The sequence below is a fragment of the Solanum stenotomum genome, chromosome 3 (genome assembly GCF_019186545.1).
Source record: "Solanum stenotomum isolate F172 chromosome 3, ASM1918654v1, whole genome shotgun sequence".
Classification (NCBI taxonomy): Eukaryota; Viridiplantae; Streptophyta; class Magnoliopsida; order Solanales; family Solanaceae; genus Solanum; species Solanum stenotomum.
The window spans coordinates 62421043-62440147 of record NC_064284.1 but is presented as its reverse complement, the minus strand read 5'-3'; the positions used below and the strand labels follow the sequence as shown (position 1 = coordinate 62440147).

The 19105-nt window shown below is 33.0% G+C and overlaps 3 protein-coding genes across 3 annotated transcripts; 1 reads left to right on the top strand and 2 right to left on the bottom strand.

The window, feature by feature from the left end:
• The first annotated feature begins 801 nt into the window (after positions 1-801).
• Positions 802-3545, top strand: LOC125859338 (SWR1 complex subunit 6). Its single transcript, XM_049539062.1, has 4 exons — positions 802-1086; positions 1178-1280; positions 2852-2955; positions 3041-3545. The coding sequence occupies exons 1-4, from the start codon at positions 982-984 to the stop codon at positions 3242-3244; spliced, it is 516 nt and encodes a 171-aa protein (XP_049395019.1). The 5' UTR covers positions 802-981; the 3' UTR covers positions 3245-3545.
• A 1600-nt stretch (positions 3546-5145) lies between these two features.
• Positions 5146-6487, bottom strand: LOC125860198 (thaumatin-like protein 1b). Its single transcript, XM_049540108.1, has 2 exons — positions 5774-6487; positions 5146-5289 (listed from the first exon to the last, which is right to left on the bottom strand). Exons 1-2 carry the CDS (start codon positions 6364-6366, stop codon positions 5148-5150), a joined length of 735 nt encoding a protein of 244 aa, XP_049396065.1. The 5' UTR covers positions 6367-6487; the 3' UTR covers positions 5146-5147.
• Positions 6488-11843: 5356 nt separating this feature from the next.
• LOC125860197 (glycine-rich protein 2) lies at positions 11844-13185 on the bottom strand. Its single transcript, XM_049540107.1, has one exon. It carries the CDS (start codon positions 12995-12997, stop codon positions 12101-12103), a length of 897 nt encoding a protein of 298 aa, XP_049396064.1. The 5' UTR covers positions 12998-13185; the 3' UTR covers positions 11844-12100.
• Positions 13186-19105: the final 5920 nt, after the last annotated feature.

Genomic DNA, 19105 nt, shown 5'->3' with positions numbered 1-19105 from the left:
TGTTGTCTCTAAATTTAGACCAAAAATTTAGTTCTTTATTTAAAGGGACTATTAAAGTTGAAGATAAATTGATAATGAGAGTGTTTTAACTTTTAATGAACTATTTCATTCGTTTTAATTTTGCTTATCTTGTTTTACTTAGCATGGAGTTTAAAAACGGCATAATACATAAATATACTCTTTAAATTTTGCTTCATTTTACATTTATACCCTCCAACTTTGGGTGTGTACAAATAGACATTTAAACTTGTATAAAGTTGAACAAGTATACACATGAGTCCTATGTGGCATAATACACATAGGACACCACCTAGGACGCAAAGCCATGTAAGATGCCACATAGGACGTGTGCGTATATTTGTTTAATTTTATACAAGTTTAAGTGTATACTTGTGCACATTCAAAGTTGGAAGACATAAATATAAAATGAGACAAAGTTAAAAGGGCATATTTATGTATTATGCTTTTAAAAAATAAAGAAAACTTTTAAATCTTGTAGTTTACACTAAAATATGTTGAATGTATAAAAATGTCATTTAATCGGGTGGTTGAAAACATGTCACGTAGAAATTGAAGTTAAAGAGCTGTTAAGAAGGAAAGAGACTCTTTTTTTTTTGAAACAGACTAAAAAGAAAAGTAAAACAAATAAATTGAGACGGGAAATATAAAGCATAATAATAAAAAAATTAGGGGATACAACAATACAATTTGGTATAGTTTGGGGTCTGAATTGAGTTTTTTGAAAATACAGGGATTCAACAAAACTCAGTCGGATAGTTTGTCGTTTCTCTCAGTTCGGAACTCGAAATATTTTTAACCCCTAATCCTCCCGCCGGCCGGCCGGTCACCGGCTGCTGTTCACATCTTCGTCACCGGATAACTCAGCTTTTCTCATTTTTGGAATCGGAATCAGGAAAGTGAAGAAAAAAAAACCAAAAGTAGTAAATTAATTTTGTAGTTTTGAATCTCACTTTTGAAGCAATGGAGGAAGAAATGTCGAATTCAGCGCGGAGAATGTCTATGAGAACTCGTAAAGTTGCTCCAAAAATGGCTGCTGCTCTTGCCAGTTCTGATAATAGAACACAGGTACTCAAAATACCTTATGTTTTCACCCAAATTTTGGATATCCTGCTAAATTTGGTAATCTATAGTTGTTGTTTTTTCGTTGTCGGAGTAGGCTATGCTAGCGCGGCTTGATGCTTTGGAAAGTGATAATGCAGTCGTGGAACCTCAACTACTTGATGATGATGATGAAGCTTCTCTTGACGATGAGGATCAAGGTTTTTTTTTTCTTTTTTGTTCCTTGTTTGTTCATAAATGTGTTAAATATGTGAAAATGTTACTGCTTCGAACAAATTTTAGCTTCTCTGGAGTTGAATTTGTTCTTCGGTTGTGAGTTTTCCATAATGTAGTTGGTCAGAAGTTTCAATCAAGGAGGAGGGTCGTGATAGTTTAATGGTTGTAGTAAAAATAGTCTAAATATGGTAAATTCCTCTTAATACTGATTTCATTACTCTGGATGCTCTACATCCACTAAAATGGGCTTGAATGAGCCGGAATAGATATGAAATATTTATGTTTCTTGAGTAATAGATAGGAAATGGATATTCACCAACACTCTGCAGGATATCATACATCTACAGGATTTGGTGATTAGTTTGCTTAGTAAAGAACGGTATGAAGAATTATGGACTTGTGCATTCTAGATTTCAGTGTTACTGCTTTCACAAGTTTTAGCTTTGGAGTTGCATTTGTTCTTCGTTTGTAAGTTTCCCTTAATATAGTTGGTGAGAAATTTCGATAAATGAGGAGGGTTGTGATAGGTTAACAGTTGGAGTAAAAATAGTCCAAGTATGGTGAATTCCTCTAAATACTGAATTCATTAGTTGGGATGTGCTACATCCACTAAAATGGACTTGAATATGGGAAATAGATATGAAATATTGGTATAACTGCCCCAGTTAGTTTAAAATTGAGGCATAGTTTTGATTTGTTGCTGTTCATATTCCTTCCGCTTAAGCAATATAGGACTGAGAAAGCAGTTTTTGTTATTTATGCCAGCGTTATGTTTCACAAATAATAGATAGGAAGATAGATCTTTCACCAGCACTCTACAGGAAATCATACTTTCACAGGCTTTGGTGATTAGTTTGCTCAATAAAGGATGGTATGAATAATACATGGACTTGTGCATTCTGTATTACAGATTGTACATTTACAGGCTTTAGTTGATTCATATGTTCAATAAGGAGTGCTTCACATAGCTGTAATTCACTTCTGTTTGCATGTTCATTGAAGTTGCACCTGTATCACTACATATACAGTGGCTACGAATAAAGTATATATTTGTGGGACTTGATGCTCTTTTTGTCAGAGAGGTGTAGTTGTCTATCTAGAAAATCATTGCTGTTGAACGAAAAACAAACGATTTGTGGGACTTTATTCTCTTCTTGCTCCTGATGGCTTAATGGTCGATCCAAAGAACCATTACTGTTAAGCTCTTTACAGAAGCTAGTGACCGCCTGACCATGAGCAAAAAGAAGAGAGAGAGAAAGAAATGAAAAGAATATAACCTTCTTCTACTATTTTCATTTTTAGGATCTATTTGTTAGGTTTAATTCAGAAAATAGTAGCCCAGAATCAAGGGCAATAAAGTTTTCTATTGACTATCGTTATCTTGTTATTTTCGTTTCCTTCTATCTTTTTCATCCCTTCAGCAAACTTCTTTTGTTATACCTTTTCTTCCGGTCTTTAGTGGAGGATGTATATGCTCCTATTCCTTTCTTCTCTTCCAATTATAACTATAAAATTTTCTGACTTCTTCACTTCAATTTATTTATTTTAATTCCAGTATTTCATAAGAAGTACCCAAAAGGCACAAAGCGGAAAACTCGCCAAGCTAAGGCACTTGAGAACAAGAGAGCCCCCAAATCATTCCTTGAGCTCTTGAATGAGGTATTAGATTTTTCCAAGGCTAGTAGATGGTTTTTTTTCCTCTGCTTCAATGATATAAATTAACCTCACTGTTCTACTTGTGAAGGCAAACCTAGAGTCCTTGCCACCACATGTGCCAACCTATTTAAGAGCAGCAGTAGGACCTCCAAGTTCCATCGCTCGACGTCATTTCTGCACAGTTTGTGGTTTCTCCTCGACCTATACATGCGTGCAGTGTGGGATGCGCTTCTGCTCAATCAAATGCCGGACCATTCATAATGATACTCGATGCTTGAAATTTGTTGCTTGATTGGTGAGAGTTGCAACCTAAATAAATTGGATGGACATGCTGAAGCTTTTTTCTCATGTCCTGTAGCATTTGCTAGTTTTATGTTTATATAGCTTATGTACATATTCAGGTACTCTGACTAATCTGGCTTTCTTTGGAAATATTGAACTGTGTCCTTTTTCTCCGAAGCATATTTGTTGTTACTCAAGCTCCTTCTAGGGTAATGTTTTGTTCAGCTTTTATAGGTGATTTCTTTGCCCAGATCTATAGATGTTTGTATGAAGATGTTATCCTAAGTGACTCGTCGAAAAAGTAAAAAGATGCCATCTTATGTGCAATTTGGCCGTTCTTTTCAGTTTTTTATACGAGCAGCTACAAATATCAAGAATTATATGAACATTACTTTCATAGTAAGCAAGCAAGTAACTAAAATCTGCATGTTGGCTTGAGGCGATAAAAGCTTCTAGACTTGTGGTCAGGCAATCTATTCAGAGTATGCCACTCCTAATGATCAAGCTTGTCAAAGAGCTCTCTTTGCTTTGAGCTTACTTTTTTCATAGATTTGTTTTTCTGTTCTTAAAACATGTTTTTACTTGCCTTTTTGACAGTTGTGTTAACTTGCCTTCCCCAATATGTTTTTCACTGCTCTTTGCTCGTTTCGCTGTCAAGTGTTCCATTATTTTACTGGGAAATGGATCTAGATGGGGTCTGTCTGTTGAAACCTTAATACCGTTGGTCATTTCCTTTTTGCTTGTCTTTCATCCTGGAAGCCATTTCAATTCTATTTGTCTCCATTACCAGATAATTTGCTTTTTTTGTGCTTCATTCTTTACTACAGAAGGCAAGGTATAAACTTGCATCTCTATTAAACAATTGCTGCCAATAATTGTTTAATAGAGTGTCAAATCATGTAGGTAGGCACCCAAGAGTGTGGCCTAGTGGTCTATAGCTTTTCGTCGTGTATTCAGTGATCAATATTTGTTCCTAAATAGCTTCTTTCAAATGTGCTTTTGCATCCTTGATAAATGTCTTGGTAGGAGATATGATTTCTTGGAACTTTGGTTTATATAAACAATCCTTACACTTGCTAGTAAATTTCATTAAAATACTTGGAACTATAGTTTGTTTCATTTGAGCACCTGAACACGTGATAAAGTGAAAATTTTATGTTTGTGTTCTCAAGTGCCCATTATCGCATAAAACATGCACGCTCCTTTAATTACACATATCAACATCAATTTAGCGTATAACTTTCACTAATATAAGGTCACTTTGATTGAAAAGTTTTTTATTCAATTGTAGTGCATTCTTGATTATAAAGACAAAACAATGAACCAGCATTTTTATTACTTATCTGTTCTCTACTAAGATTGTAATAGTTTCATGCTTTCTGTAGGAATGAAACTAAACACTATAATTTCGAGTCAACTATCCAGTCGGGGCAGAGCTAGGTATGGCCGAACCCCCTTCAGTGGAAAATTTCACTATTTATACATGGTTAAAATTATATTTTTGTGTATACACAGTAGATGTAGAACCCCTTTTGGCTTTTTTGTGTGTTTACTTCTTTCATATTTTGAAACCTCTTAGTGAAAATCATGACTCCGCCACTATTATCCAGTATGTGGGTGACCTCGCCCTACGGAACCTCTTTGTTCAATGGGGAGGGGTTACACTATTATAAATGATGATATATAGATTTAAAAAATGGACTATGAAAAAGTAAAGAGGGTTTCACAGTAGCTTAAAGCCCAGAAATCATGTGTCAAGATCAATGCAACTATTTCCTATATAATTAAATCAAATGTGTATATTAAAATTTAAAACTAGTAGTATTATATAAGTTGGACATAATATCTAAAACCAATCAAAATTTAGTGCACCCATCCTTCCGAAATCCAAGATACGCCTCTGTAGTACAAGATCAATGCAACTGCTTCATATCCCAAACTGCTGCTAAAATAGTGATTATCAAGCTTGTCAAGAATGGTGATGAACTACTGGTTAATACACCGCGGCTCGTTGCCGATGACCCGTCGCCAGCACCTCCTCCAGGTGATTTAGGGCTGCAACATTAAACAAAAATTATAAGACAAATGATAATTTATCAAGGAACAGAAAAAGTAATTTAATGTTGAGAGTAATGTGTTTAACTTATTGAACAGAGTTCTAAGGTTGGTCTTGTGACTCTTGGATGCCTGGTGATTTAGTAATTTCCTTGAGGTGGGGATGGTGGGGTCAGTTCATGAATTTTCTTGTTTCTTACGAGTAGAAGATTATGTAAACACTTAGTCGAAACCCATGATAGCTAAGTGCAATGTTAGTTAAATGTGGCCTAGTGGCTTAAATTGTCATGAGTTATGATAGTTGATAGTTCAGATATGAAACTCAAAGTTACCTTTTAGGAAGTCCAACATGTAAATAACCTATCGCAATCCCAATAAGTAAGGTGGGATGTGAATGAATTCAGAACTCGTAAACTTAAAATCTTGTGTCTGTCTCTAGACACAACAAGTTAACCAAAACAGAGGAAGCAAGTTTGCTGCATACCTATCAGAAGGAACAGGGCAAAAGGTGATAGCATAATCTGCAGAACCACAAGTAAAGGTACTGGTGCCATCATCATAAGCATAGCTATAAGCTCGCGGACATGCCCTCTTGAAGAACGATGAGTAATCCGTTGGCTTACAGGTATCAGGCGTGGCGTATGATCCACTGCAACAATATTTTGGATCACCAAACGCTTCACAAGCGCTCTTACATCCCACACACTCACTACTTAAGCTATTCATCATTTTCTTCAGCTCATTCGGGCATGACCCGTTAAGATCAACAACACAACCGGTTGTTGAACAGTTTCCAACTCCGCCTTGTGGAGTTATAAGCATTGGTAAGTTATAACCATCCACAAGGCTAACATCGTAGAAATCAAGCCCTCCAGCACCGTTCAAGGTGAACTCCGCCAGAGTAGCTGGCGGAGCAGCTCCAGTTCCGGAACATTCCACTGTTCCGGAGCCACAATCACCTGTTGCACATGCGAATTTGCCTGTGGACGAATCTTGGGAACAGAAAGTCCGACCCCATAAACGACCCGACCAGCCCGTTGGCACGGAAACCGAAACGGACTGGCCGGGGTTTAACATGAATCCTGTTGGAGAAAGTTGAGCTGTGCCTGCACCTGATAAAATTCCAGGCCATACTTGATAATTGCACTGATTTACTAGTGTAAATGTTGCTGATAAGGCCCCTGTTTCATTTATTTTAAAAAAAGAACAAAATGAAAAATATTAGTCAATCAATCAACTACGTCTAAATCTTAAATTAATTGACATCGACTATATGGATTATCTTCAATCACGTTCCCAAATAACTTTTGTTTGGACCTTGTAAACAGAATCTAATAATTTTGATCTAAATTTTGTATTTGTCTTAAGAAACTCATTGAATATATACAAATAACTTATTAGAATCCAATAGGAATCTTCAGATACTTACTCCGGCTCTCTCTCTATATATATAAAAATTCACTAAAATATCTATAAAAATTTGACGGTTAATCCCGTTATTATTATACATTGACTTGAGATTATTATATTATTTATTTGTTCTACTCTGAATAGTCAAATCCAAACACAGAGACATCTAGTATATGAACTTGATCAATTTAACTTTTTTTAGCACTGAAATATCGTAATTATTATAAGAAATTATGGATTACGAATTCAATATACCATCAAATTTTACATAGAAGAAGTTAAAAAAATGTCACCTGAAATTAGAATGATGAAACATAAGAAAAAGAAGGCAAGAGAAACTTGAGTATTCATCTTTCTTTGTGTTATGAGGAAAAAAATAAATGTGTGAAGAAGGCAATGTGGGCACGTAAAAATAATATGAAAAAAATAAGGGGACAATTTGATGATGAAATATTAAGATGATATTTAAATTTATACTAGTAAAAAAATATTGATTTTTGTTATGGAAAATAAAAAAGGATGATATATATAGAAAGTATTTTGGAGGGACATTGGAGGAAAACATTACCAATAATAATGTAGGTCGGCAATTGTTTTTGTTAAGTAAATATGTTATATTAAGAAAATATTTACTATTTATAGTAAGAATATTTTCTTTTTTACTTAACATTTATAATACATATAAAATACAGTTTTAATATATAATACAAAGAATAATTTATATAACATATATAATACAAATTTTGTTGCTGAGTAATATATTTATCACATATTTTAATACACTTATAAATATTGTGTCGATTTTTTACCAAACAAACATAATATATTTTTAGAATACTATAAATACACTTATATTGCATGAACAGTTCACTTTTAATATATAATATAATACACTTATATTGCATGAACATTTCACTTTTAACATATATATATATAGTGCGGATTTATCATAATATTGTTATGTATTGCTATAAATGGTGATAAATTAAAAAATATTGTTAAAATAAGTAATTATTTATTAAATAGTACCCACCCAAGTAACTTTTCCTATATTAGTACTCTCTGTGTGTACTTTTACTTGTTCGTTGAGATTATACAAGAATATTAATTATAGTAAAGTATGCATTTTATTTATTACTCTCTTCGTTTCAATTTGTTTGTCTGATTTTTATTTCTCATTAAATTTTAAGAAATAAAAAAAACCTTTTAAATTTTATATTCTTGAACTTTGAATTAAATGTTTTCGAGTTAAGACTCGAGAAATTTTTATTCATAATATTAAACCTTGTTAATTGTAATTTTAGATAAATCACTATGTTAATTCAGATGAATACTCAACATAATTGTTAGCAATACCATAATCCTAAAAATTTTCATCTCAATGATCTTAATTACTCTTAAGCTCTGTATATTTGTCCTTGATTACTAGCTAACTTTAATTTGATAGTTTACCTTTTCTTTAAGTTAGTTTGTAATAAATAATCACCCTTTGGAAAAATATTTTGTTTAATTAATTAACTATGTTTACTTGTATGACTATGTAATATAGGAACTAAGTTATGTCTTAAACAAACTTTCCGTGTCTATTATTATAAGTTTAGTAGGAATTAAGCGACATATAATGCATATAAAGGTAACAAATTTGGTCCAAACCCATTTAACTTGCCCAATTCACGTAGAATTAAATGGGTTGGATAAAAAAAGTACTAAATTTTACACAAATCTCATAATGTTAAAAGCTAATTACATTATATTTCTACTATTTTCCAAATTACAAAAATCCCTTAAATTTAGGAAATCCAGATACATGATACATTGTATCTTGATTTCGGATACAATCGTGTACATCATCCGAAAATAGGAGACGGTAGAAATTTTTATAATTTTTTTCAAATGAAAGAAAAATTTAAAAAAATATAATAAAATAAGCTATGTATTTAAATAATTTTTCCATAAAATAACTCAAATGCAGTGTCATAAATTACAAGGCAATTTGAACCTTTGGTGTTAGATTCAAGTGGGGTTTCAAAGTTGAAGTGTACATTTGGTTCTGTCGATTTTTACCAAATCAATAATAATAATTGACAAAATGAGTAATATATGATCTATTGAACACATAATAGCTATGTAATTAGTCTAACAATAATTTTCAATAATGCATGCATTTGAACTTAACTAAATTTTAATAATCAAACACAACTCAATATAAACCTAAAAGACAATACGCTATATTTAATTTAAAAATTACTGAAATACTCCATCTCAAATTCAACAATTATATAAGAGTTCAATATATCTTGCAAAGAACAAATAGATTGATAAATTTTAACAACACTCCATTTTTATATATATATATAAGTGACTACATATTAAATTAAGCAGTATATAAAAATGAATGCACTACACAATTCTATTAAATAAATAATATCACATCCAATAAGAGAATCATAAATATTTCTCGTCATGTTTTCAAAGAAAATCCAATATCAAATCTTTAAAAGTTGGCTTTTAAAAATTATACATTTAATTTATCGATTTGGTTCAGTTTATTTTTGTTACCAAATCAAAATAAACCTGACCTAGTCAGATTTTTTTTTTCGATTTGATTTGACTTTTCAAATTATGCGACTAGTCGTAGATGTGATTTGACTTTTCAATGCCTAACCCTTGCATAGTTAATGCATATATAATCCACAAATTTCCTTTTGGCTTCCATCTAAAGCAGAATCATTAATCAACGACAACAAAACATGCAGTGTGTTCCACAAGTAGGGACGAAGGGAGTGGAACGTAAGCAAACCTTACCCCTAACTTTGAGAGGGGTAGAGTAGTGGTTTCCGATAAACCCTTGACTCGAGCAGAATCAGAAATCAAATTTGCTTATCCTACTGTAATCCCTACTGTCTACAACCAAGCTGATATTGTAGACAGTGATTCTATTTCTGATATTGATTCCTCCACTAAAGTATATGTCAAAACTTGAGTCAAACCCGAACAATTCAATGGATTGACTTTCAGTCTGAGGAAAATGCTAATGGATAAGAGCGGGGCTTTTACCTTGTGCACAAACAAAGGGTAGCAGCTGCGGATTTTCCTTGTCATAAAAAAAATGCTAATGATGGCAATGAGTTCAACTTGACCCATGTCTCAAGGTTCTCAATCAAGAAGGCATTCAGAGTGAAGCTTGACACACAAATTGATCTATATACTAAAGTCAGGCTGCCTCTAATAGTCTCTTATTTACTAGAAGTTTGATCATGCCTACTCTTAGTAGCTCAACTTGTCACCAAAACTTCCGTTATGAAACCAACACCAGTTATGCCAATCTATGTTTGCTTGGACTCTTCAAAAATATCAATGGGTGTGCGTCAGATTTTCCAAAAGTAGTGTATTTTTGGAGAATCCAACACAAGTGCGGCAACGAAAGTGAAGAGTTCATGCAACTTAGATGCCAATGCTAAAAAGATGGTACTTACTAGTTACAACACATAATTTGGAACCAGAAACAGAAACATGGAATATACAACATTTCAGTTAAGTCAGAACATCACTTTGGAGAACTAGGACAACAACAACAACAACCTAGTGTAATCCCACAAGTGAGGTTTAGGAGAGTAGGATGTACTTCAGACCTTACCCATACCTTTGTGGGGTAGAGAGGTCGTTTCCGGTAGACCCTCTGGCTCAAATTCTGGAGAATGAAGACCAGAGAACAAGAATGAATCAGCACAACACTGCCTGTTTAGAAACTGTTATCTGCAAGGGATGATGAGTTCGCATACACCATTCCTACCACCCGACAATATTTGATTTTCATCTAAACACACTAGTATGGAGGAGACTAGGATCAGTGAGGTGCAAATATTCATTCAAAACCTTGACAGAATTTGATGTGATAAAATTAATAGTGAAGATAAACTAAAGACAACTTGAGAGTTCCGAGAAGGAAAGAGTCCCACCCACCTTCACATTTTCCTCGGACTTAGTGGTGGAAAGAAGATCTTCATCTACCCCTTGACTAGGAAGACTACCCCCATTGGAGATTTGGAGGCTAGCATTTAACAAGTTCTTCGTTTATCTAGAAAGTTTATGGTTCATCGTTTAAAACTTTAATAGCTGAATTCATCATTTAACTACTAATCCTTAGCACTATTATTTTCTATTTCTATTCCTTGCTACATCAATACTAGCACTCAAAATATTTTATTTTATTTTGAAATTAAACTAGTAGCACTCAAAATATTTGTTTAACGAGCCTATCACAATTGTATTCCAAAACAAGTGAGTATGGACACTAATTTTATTCATACTCCATATCAGGCATCAAATAGACAAGGTCATATGTATTGAGTCCAAATATGCAGCCTAAATAGAGAAACACTTAGCAAAGTCTTAATGGTCCTGAGATAGCCAAGGCAACAACACTGTAAAACAGCCACCTTAAGATGGATCCACGCACTCGTCCCTTTACTCAGTTCTCACTTTGAGTAAAGAAAATCAATCATTTAATTATATGCTGGCAACTGGAAAAAAACACATTGTGTAAACTTTACACAGATATTCAAGCTTCAGTACCACACCACAAAGTATGACACATCACTATTCACTACCGTGTTTAGCAAGATCAAAAGCTTCAACAATACCAAGAATGTTCATGTAACTTCAGTCCATATTTAGAGTCTAAGGTTCAGTACTATCTCTAACTAACTGCAAGAAAAACCAAAGCTAGTACAGCAGCAATAGAAAGCAATTGCATAACTTACAACTCAATGATAACCCCCAAAGGCAATCTCCTAACCTAAACAGAATCCATTGACTAAAGCATAGATCAAAACTCAATCAATCACCAGTATCTCCCCCTGATTAAGCAACAGAAAGACTATTCTAGGATTATGGCCGAATATCGTCACTCGATGAGCACCGGGCATTCCCAAACCCACACAGACATAAAGCATACAGAAGACATAATCACTACAAATAAAGAAGTGAAACATCTCAGATACGAGCAAAAAGATTGAAGCTGCTAGAGTTGCACAACTTTTCCCATGAATTCAAAATGCAGAAGCATGAACATCAAAGAGGGAAAATATTAATGGACATAAAACATTAATCCAAAGTGAAATTTACCATGAGAAACCCAAAAATTCCAAATCCAAAGCCGAGCTTTTTATATATTTGTATAACCAACAAAAATCAAAACTTTCCATCACAGAAACAGTTTGTAGCAAATCCCAACAACTAATTTGTTATCCTAAAAGCTACCAATGCATGTATGTAGGAAACTAAAAGTAACAAAAGAAACAAGTCTGTATTATCCATATTAATTAAATACTCCTAAATAGGAAGACAAGAGAAAAAGAGAAGATCATGTACATGACAACTCTTCCTCTAAAAGATTTTTTCACTTCACAGCTGGGCTGGTGCATTCCCTTGCAAAATGGCCAGTTTCTCCACAGTTGTAGCACTTGCTTCCGCCGCCACTAGATCTCCCAAACCTGTCACCACTGCCGCCACCACCGGATCTCCCAAATCTGTCACCACCACCGCCACCACTCTCGCGTGAACAGTCCCTTGCCAGGTGCCCTGGCAATCCACAATTATAACAAGCCCCACTACCACCACCTGCACCACCACCGCTGCCACGTCTCTCACTAGGGCAATCTCGAGCCATGTGCCCAAGTCCACCACAATTGTAACAGCCACCACTTCCAGCACCACCGCCGCCACCACCACCACCACTACGATCACAATCCCTAGCTATATGCCCTGTCATTCCACAAGTGTAACAGGCGCCTCCACCACTTCCAGCACCACCACCACCACCACCAACACAATCCCTAGCTATATGCCCCGTCATTCCACAAGTATAACACGCACCTCCTCCACCACCGCCGCCGCCACCTCCTCCACCACTGATAAGATCACAATCCCTAGCCATATGACCCACCCTACCACAGTTATAACACTCACCACCACCCCCACTTCTCAAAAACCCATTCCCATTCCTCCGATCACCACCACGACCCATACCCCTACCACCACCGCCGCCGTTACGACCTCCATCCAAAGGCGCTCCATCAGGACCCGTAACCTCAACAGCCTGATACTTATCCCCATTCCCAGTCACCATAAACTCAACTTTCTGACCTTCATACAACGAACGAAACCCCTCAGATTTGATCTCAGATTGATGAACAAAAAGATCTTCGGTTCCATCATCAGGTTTGATGAAACCGTAACCCTTTTGGTTACTGAACCGAGACACAACCCCTGTCAATCGAGTACCTTCGGCCGCCATTGATGATGGATGAGCTCAAAATCGATCAAACAATCAAAAGATGAAATTTTTGTGCCCTAATTCTATGGGAATATGGAGAATTTATAGGCTAAATTGTTAAGCCTTATTGCATTAGGGCTTATTGGATCCCTTATTTTAGTTAGGGTTTGGTTCTATTTTTTGGTTAGTTGAATGAGGATAAAGGCCAAAAAAGGTAAAAAAAAATATAAAAAATTTAGGCCAAGTTTGGACATTGAACTTTTTTCCTTTTTATTTTTTTCAAAAAATAAATTATTATTTATTTAGTTGGTCCCTTTTTTTTAAAGTGATTTTGAAGAAAAAAAATTGGGTCCGATTTGAATGTGGGGAATCGAACGCTCATCACCAAGGTGAAAATTCAGTTCTTTTTTAGAGCGAAAAACAAAGATTGAGGATGTGTGTAGATCAGAAGGTGAAGGAAGGATAACGTTGAGCCAAAAACAAAGGTTAAGGATATTTTTAGATCAAAAGTGAAAAGTTGATGAGTCATATTCTAAACGTTTGGGGTATTTTTGATCATTTTCATTTATACATTAATGATTTTTCAATTAGTTTTTGAAGATGGATTTTTGAAGTTTAAAGAATTGACATTCCAATTGTAAACTTTTAATTTTTTGTCTAAACTAACTTAACTTCAAACAAAGTAGACCTTTTGACATAGATACTTGTGGGAAAAGTAGTGAAATTTCTAATTGATGAACTAATTGAGTTGTAAATTTAAGATCAAAGAAAGAAATGCATTTGTATTAGTAATAACATTCATGAACTTCCTATAGACATGAAAGTAAATTTGCTTTTTGAATTTTGCAAAATAGTTCAATTATCTCCTCTATAAAAGTTGGAAGACAGATCTATCTTATCGTTGTAAAAGTTAGCTCAATTTGTCCATATTAACTAAAAACAATAGCTTTTTAACACACAAGTCATTTCAATAAGGAAAAAAAGGTCAAATTTGCCATTGAACTATGCGGAACCGTCCAAATTTGGTTGAAATAATCCAAATTCAATCGGCATTGTTGTCAACCACCATTCCTCATCCCTCTAATCAAATCAGTTACCTAGTCATGGGAGGCTTTAAGTATGGAAGAAGAAGATGGTGATAGCGTTGGCATAACAATAGCATTAATCTTCAAAGTTTAGTGACAATATGAACAACTCAAAAAGAATATTTGGATCATTACGCAAAGTGCAAGGGCAAATTTCACCCTTTTCCCTTTAACCTCAAACATAAATTGACACATATGTTTGATTCAACTTACATGTTATTGATCCATGCCCCCAGAAAAGATGAAAACCAAGAAGATTGTTAGGGGGTGGGGGGAGGAGATAATTTGTGAAAATATAAGGGATAAAAGATAGAGAATTTAAAACGATTAGCAATCGACTTCAAGGAAGTGAAGGAATCAAGTTGGTGAGCCAAATTTTTTTCTCTATCTACCCAAAAAAAAAAAAGAAGACATCAATTGTACAAAGAAAGCTAAAAATTATAGTAAGGTGTATGTATATGAAGGAATGGATGGGCATTTATAAGTGTGTTACAATTATTATTATTTTTTGTATAAAAAGTGACCACATAGTTTCAACAAATCTTATGAATTAGGAATAAATGGACTTTTTTCTTCTTCTTTTTATGTGTACAAAATAATGAAGTGGTGACATAATTTCAGCATAATTTACCATCTCTCATAGCAAGTGAAGTCATAATGGCATCATTGTCCCTTCTAAACAAATTGACCATTTTTAGCACCTTAATAATAAAAAATATAACCATTTTTTGTTGTTTCAAATTTCACAAATAATATTTTATGACATCGTCATTAAATTTTACTGGAAAAATTTAAAATACCATAACAATAATTATTTTTCAGTTAAGTGGCTAAAAATAGCTAGCGAGCGTTATTTTGTCATATAAATATATTGTTTTTCTCTGTAAAATTCATAATTTTTCAATATATTGAGGCATTAATTCAATTCAAAATTCAAATCTTAATATATTCATTGTCATTGAGGTTCATGTCAATGGATAATCCGAGTCGATGGATTGGTCCGAGTGGAGAGGAAAAAAAAACAAATTGAACTGAAAATCTTTTTTGGAGATATTCATATTCTTGGAGAGACCGATATATAAATTGGATGTACACGTTAAAATTCAAAAACAATCTTCTAATATTAAAATTATAATTTATCCATATTGATATTACAAATTATTATTTTTATCAAACAGAGAAGGCAAAGTGGATAATCAAGAAGTTACTGAAGTAGTGAGAAAAGTGTTTAATAATTTCATTGCTATAGTTTATAAAATTAAGTTATTTTAATGTGACGAAATATAACTTTGTAATTTCATGGGTACAATACTAAAGTTACGTGATCATATTTTATGACTTAGTCAACCTTTTTCTTAATCATTTATTCAGGGTGTGAATGATTATTTCTTTTGTAAAGGTTGTGTTTGATATGAAGAAAAATAATTTTTGAAAAGTTCATTGATTTCTTTTCATGTTTGATTAATTAATTTTTTTTTTTAAAAAAATAAGCTCCTTAAATAAGTAAAAATAACTTTCCTAATTGAAATTAAATAAATAAGTTCTATTGTTGACATTTTTTCTTCTTTTTTTTATTAAGAGTTGTGTTATGTTGTGCTCAGGCCCATTTCTAATTATTCTAGTGGACTATATCAATAAAGTATAATTTACATAAATCGCATATGTTAAGAGCTAATTGCATTATTTTCTTACTTTTTTTCAAATAACAAAAGTCCCTTAAAATTTATAGATTTCGAATACATCACTGGACTTTCAGATACATCACTGAACTTTCGGATACATCAGTAGACATCCGAATATATATGCGAGGGATGTATCAAAGAGAGGAGGTATCAGAGAGGGGATAGGACATCCAGATACATAGGGGAGGGTGTATCCGAGAGGAGAGGAATGTATCAGAGAGGGGATAAGATCTAGATACATAGGAAAGGGATGTATCCGAGAGGAATAGGGATATATCAGCGGGAGGAAAGTTATGTATCCGAGAGGGGATTTTTGAAATATTTTTAAATGATAGAAAATTTTAGAGATTATGATATAATAAGATATGTGTTTGAGTAATTTCTCCATCAATAAAGGCACTTGGACCAAAAGTTCAAATAAGGAGAAGTCCAGAAATTACATTCAATAGTTTTGAAAATAAGTGATTTTGAATTTGTTATTGTTACTTTAAAGTTTAAATTTGAAATTTTGCCTAAGAAATAAGTAGAGTCAAAAGTTCAAAATCACCTACTTCAATAGTAATTCTCGTAAATCACCCGAAAAAAGTCAGGGCGGGTAGGGGGGTGGGGGGTATAGATACTTGAAGTTTTGAATGAATATAAAAATTTAGGCACGAATTCTCAGAAACTCTATAAAAAGAATTTCATATCATGTATATGAATTAAAATTATGTTAAAAAATCATAAATATTTGATTGACTCAATTATCATTGTGTCTTCCACCATTGGCAATGTTGACCTGTACATCCTTCCGTTGAATTAATTACTATGAGATATAATCCTTATTGTGTACCATATTCTCCTGTCCCTTCTTATATTACCAGATATATCTTGTGTTATGATTCTAAACACAAGAAACATTTCCAATAACAGATTTTGAAAATAAATTAAAGGAGTGAACAACTAACACAATTCAACAGATATAGTAAAGAGAAGCGGGAATGCACCTAAAACCTTAAATTGCATAGAAAATAACACTTCACTTTGGAGATAAGCCATTTAAATTCTGAAAAATCCAATTGACAAAAGCATGAAAGAAATTATCTCCTCGACTTTATTTTGTTGTTTTCATTCACCAATATATTTTGAACACAATAAAATAGTCAATTGGTTTTTCTTTGGTAGGAGTAAAAGATGATTATTAACTTTAACCACATTAGCTAGGTAATAAGAACAAATAAAGTAGTACTAAGCACAACTATTTGTATTTGTAAACGGAAATAGAAGCTTGTCCTCAAATCTTTACTTTAATTTGTTGTACATTTAATTGGGAAGAAAACACATTATAATTAATTGCCACTAACAATCCATGTACTTTACTTGTTCATCTCCAAAATCAAGATGAATCAATCATTCTCACAATTTTTTTGGTAGCCCAACAATAATCATTTTTTCATGGACTCAATGAAAAGCAAACCATCACGCAAGCTACTCATCAAACTGCAATTGCACAACAAACAACATACTCCACGTAATTTCACAAGTGGAGTCTGGAAAGGGTAGAGTGTACCTAAACCTTACCCCTAACTCATATAGATAGAGAGGTTGTTTTAGATTTATTCTTCATTATCGATCATGAACCAACTCCAATCACACTAAGCAATTGAAACTTCTTAATCATTCGACAAATTTGAATAGTACTTTCCAAAATCAACTGTCCAATACAAACAAACACATGACGTTTAATTTAAACCTCTAAAATCAGTCAACTAGAGGTATGCCAGAAACATATTATAACTATTACGAAAGTTGGAAATTATAAATCATCCAACAGTATCAATTTTCTACTGATGAGGAAATGAGACCACCGTGAAATAGAGGGATAATAATCTTTACTAATTCAGATGGACATTTCGAATCATCGTTTTGTTCAGGATATAACGAAACAAAATGGATAAAACGGAGCTAACGCCATTTTTTGCAAAAACTTGCAAATTCAGAGGAGGATCCAGGATTTAAAGGTCGTGGGTGTCATATCGCCTTTAAATAGACATGTTCATTAAATCGATCAAATATTTAATCTATTTTACCCTTGTAAATAGCAACTTGGGACTGTTGTTCGGTTATTTATCTTTTGAGTTTATAAAGACAAATGAATCGGAAAAATAAATAAATTATGATAACTTGGCGTAAAGAAAAAGCCTTCCAACAATATCCTCTATAATTGCACTTGGTTGAATTTTCATAGTTTAAATACACTTAGTAATGACATAGTTATTTATATTTATTAATAGTTCAAGCTCTATGTAACATACTTAAATAAAGTGGTTGAAAATTTTTCACATGCATAATTTCAGTAACAAAAACAAAGTCTTGTGTTGATGTTTTGACTCACAATATAAATATCTTAAAAGACCAACGAAATCATGTGAGATTTCAGTATAATTTTTATGTCGTCCTTTATTACAACATGCATTTTATTTTGTAATTTAAATAATTCTCGATAAGATTTAAATTATCGTAATCTTAACTACTTTTTTCATATACAGTCAAATAATTTAGATAATAGAACAAAGAGCAAGAGAAACTCAGCATCAAGTTTCAAAAAAATTTAACAAAAAGAAAAGAAAATTTTGGAGGAGGAGAAGATTTAAAACAAATCTTAGTCATTTGTATGACTAAATATTATTTCATTAAGGGTAAAAGAAAAATTACAAATTAAAGTTGTTTTTAATAATAGAAAAGTAATATTCTTTTGAAATAATCTAAAAAAGAAAGTGTATCACATAAATTAAATTGAAAAGACTAATATTTTATGTTTAAAATAAAAAAGAGAAAAAAAGTCAATAAAATACAAATTATGGGTGTGTTTGGTATGAAGGAAAACATTTTCCGAAAAATGTTTTCCAATTTTCTCATGTTTGGTTGGATTAAATGTTTTGGAAAATGTTTTCCAAATCAACTCATTTTTCTCAAATTCAAGGAAAATGACTTCCCTTCAAAAATCAAGGAAAACATTTTCCAAAACTTTCCATCAATTTCAAATTACAACTTTTTTGTTGAAAAAATAAAAAAAAAAAATTGTTGAAAAAGTAAATTTAAAGCTTATTTTAAAAAAATATTTTTCAACTTCAATTTTTTTATCCCACCCTCACGCCGACCCATACCCTCCCTCCAGCCCCCTATCACCCCCCACCCCTAAAAAAAACAAATTAAAGTTTGTTTTTAGAAAATATTTCCAATTTCAAAATTTTATTCTCACCCACCCCACCCTCGACCACCCCCAACCACCAGCCCCACACTCCCCCCTCCCCCCAAAAAAAAATAATTAAAAGTTTGTTTTTAAAAAATATTTTCAATTTCAAAATTTCATTTTTTCACCC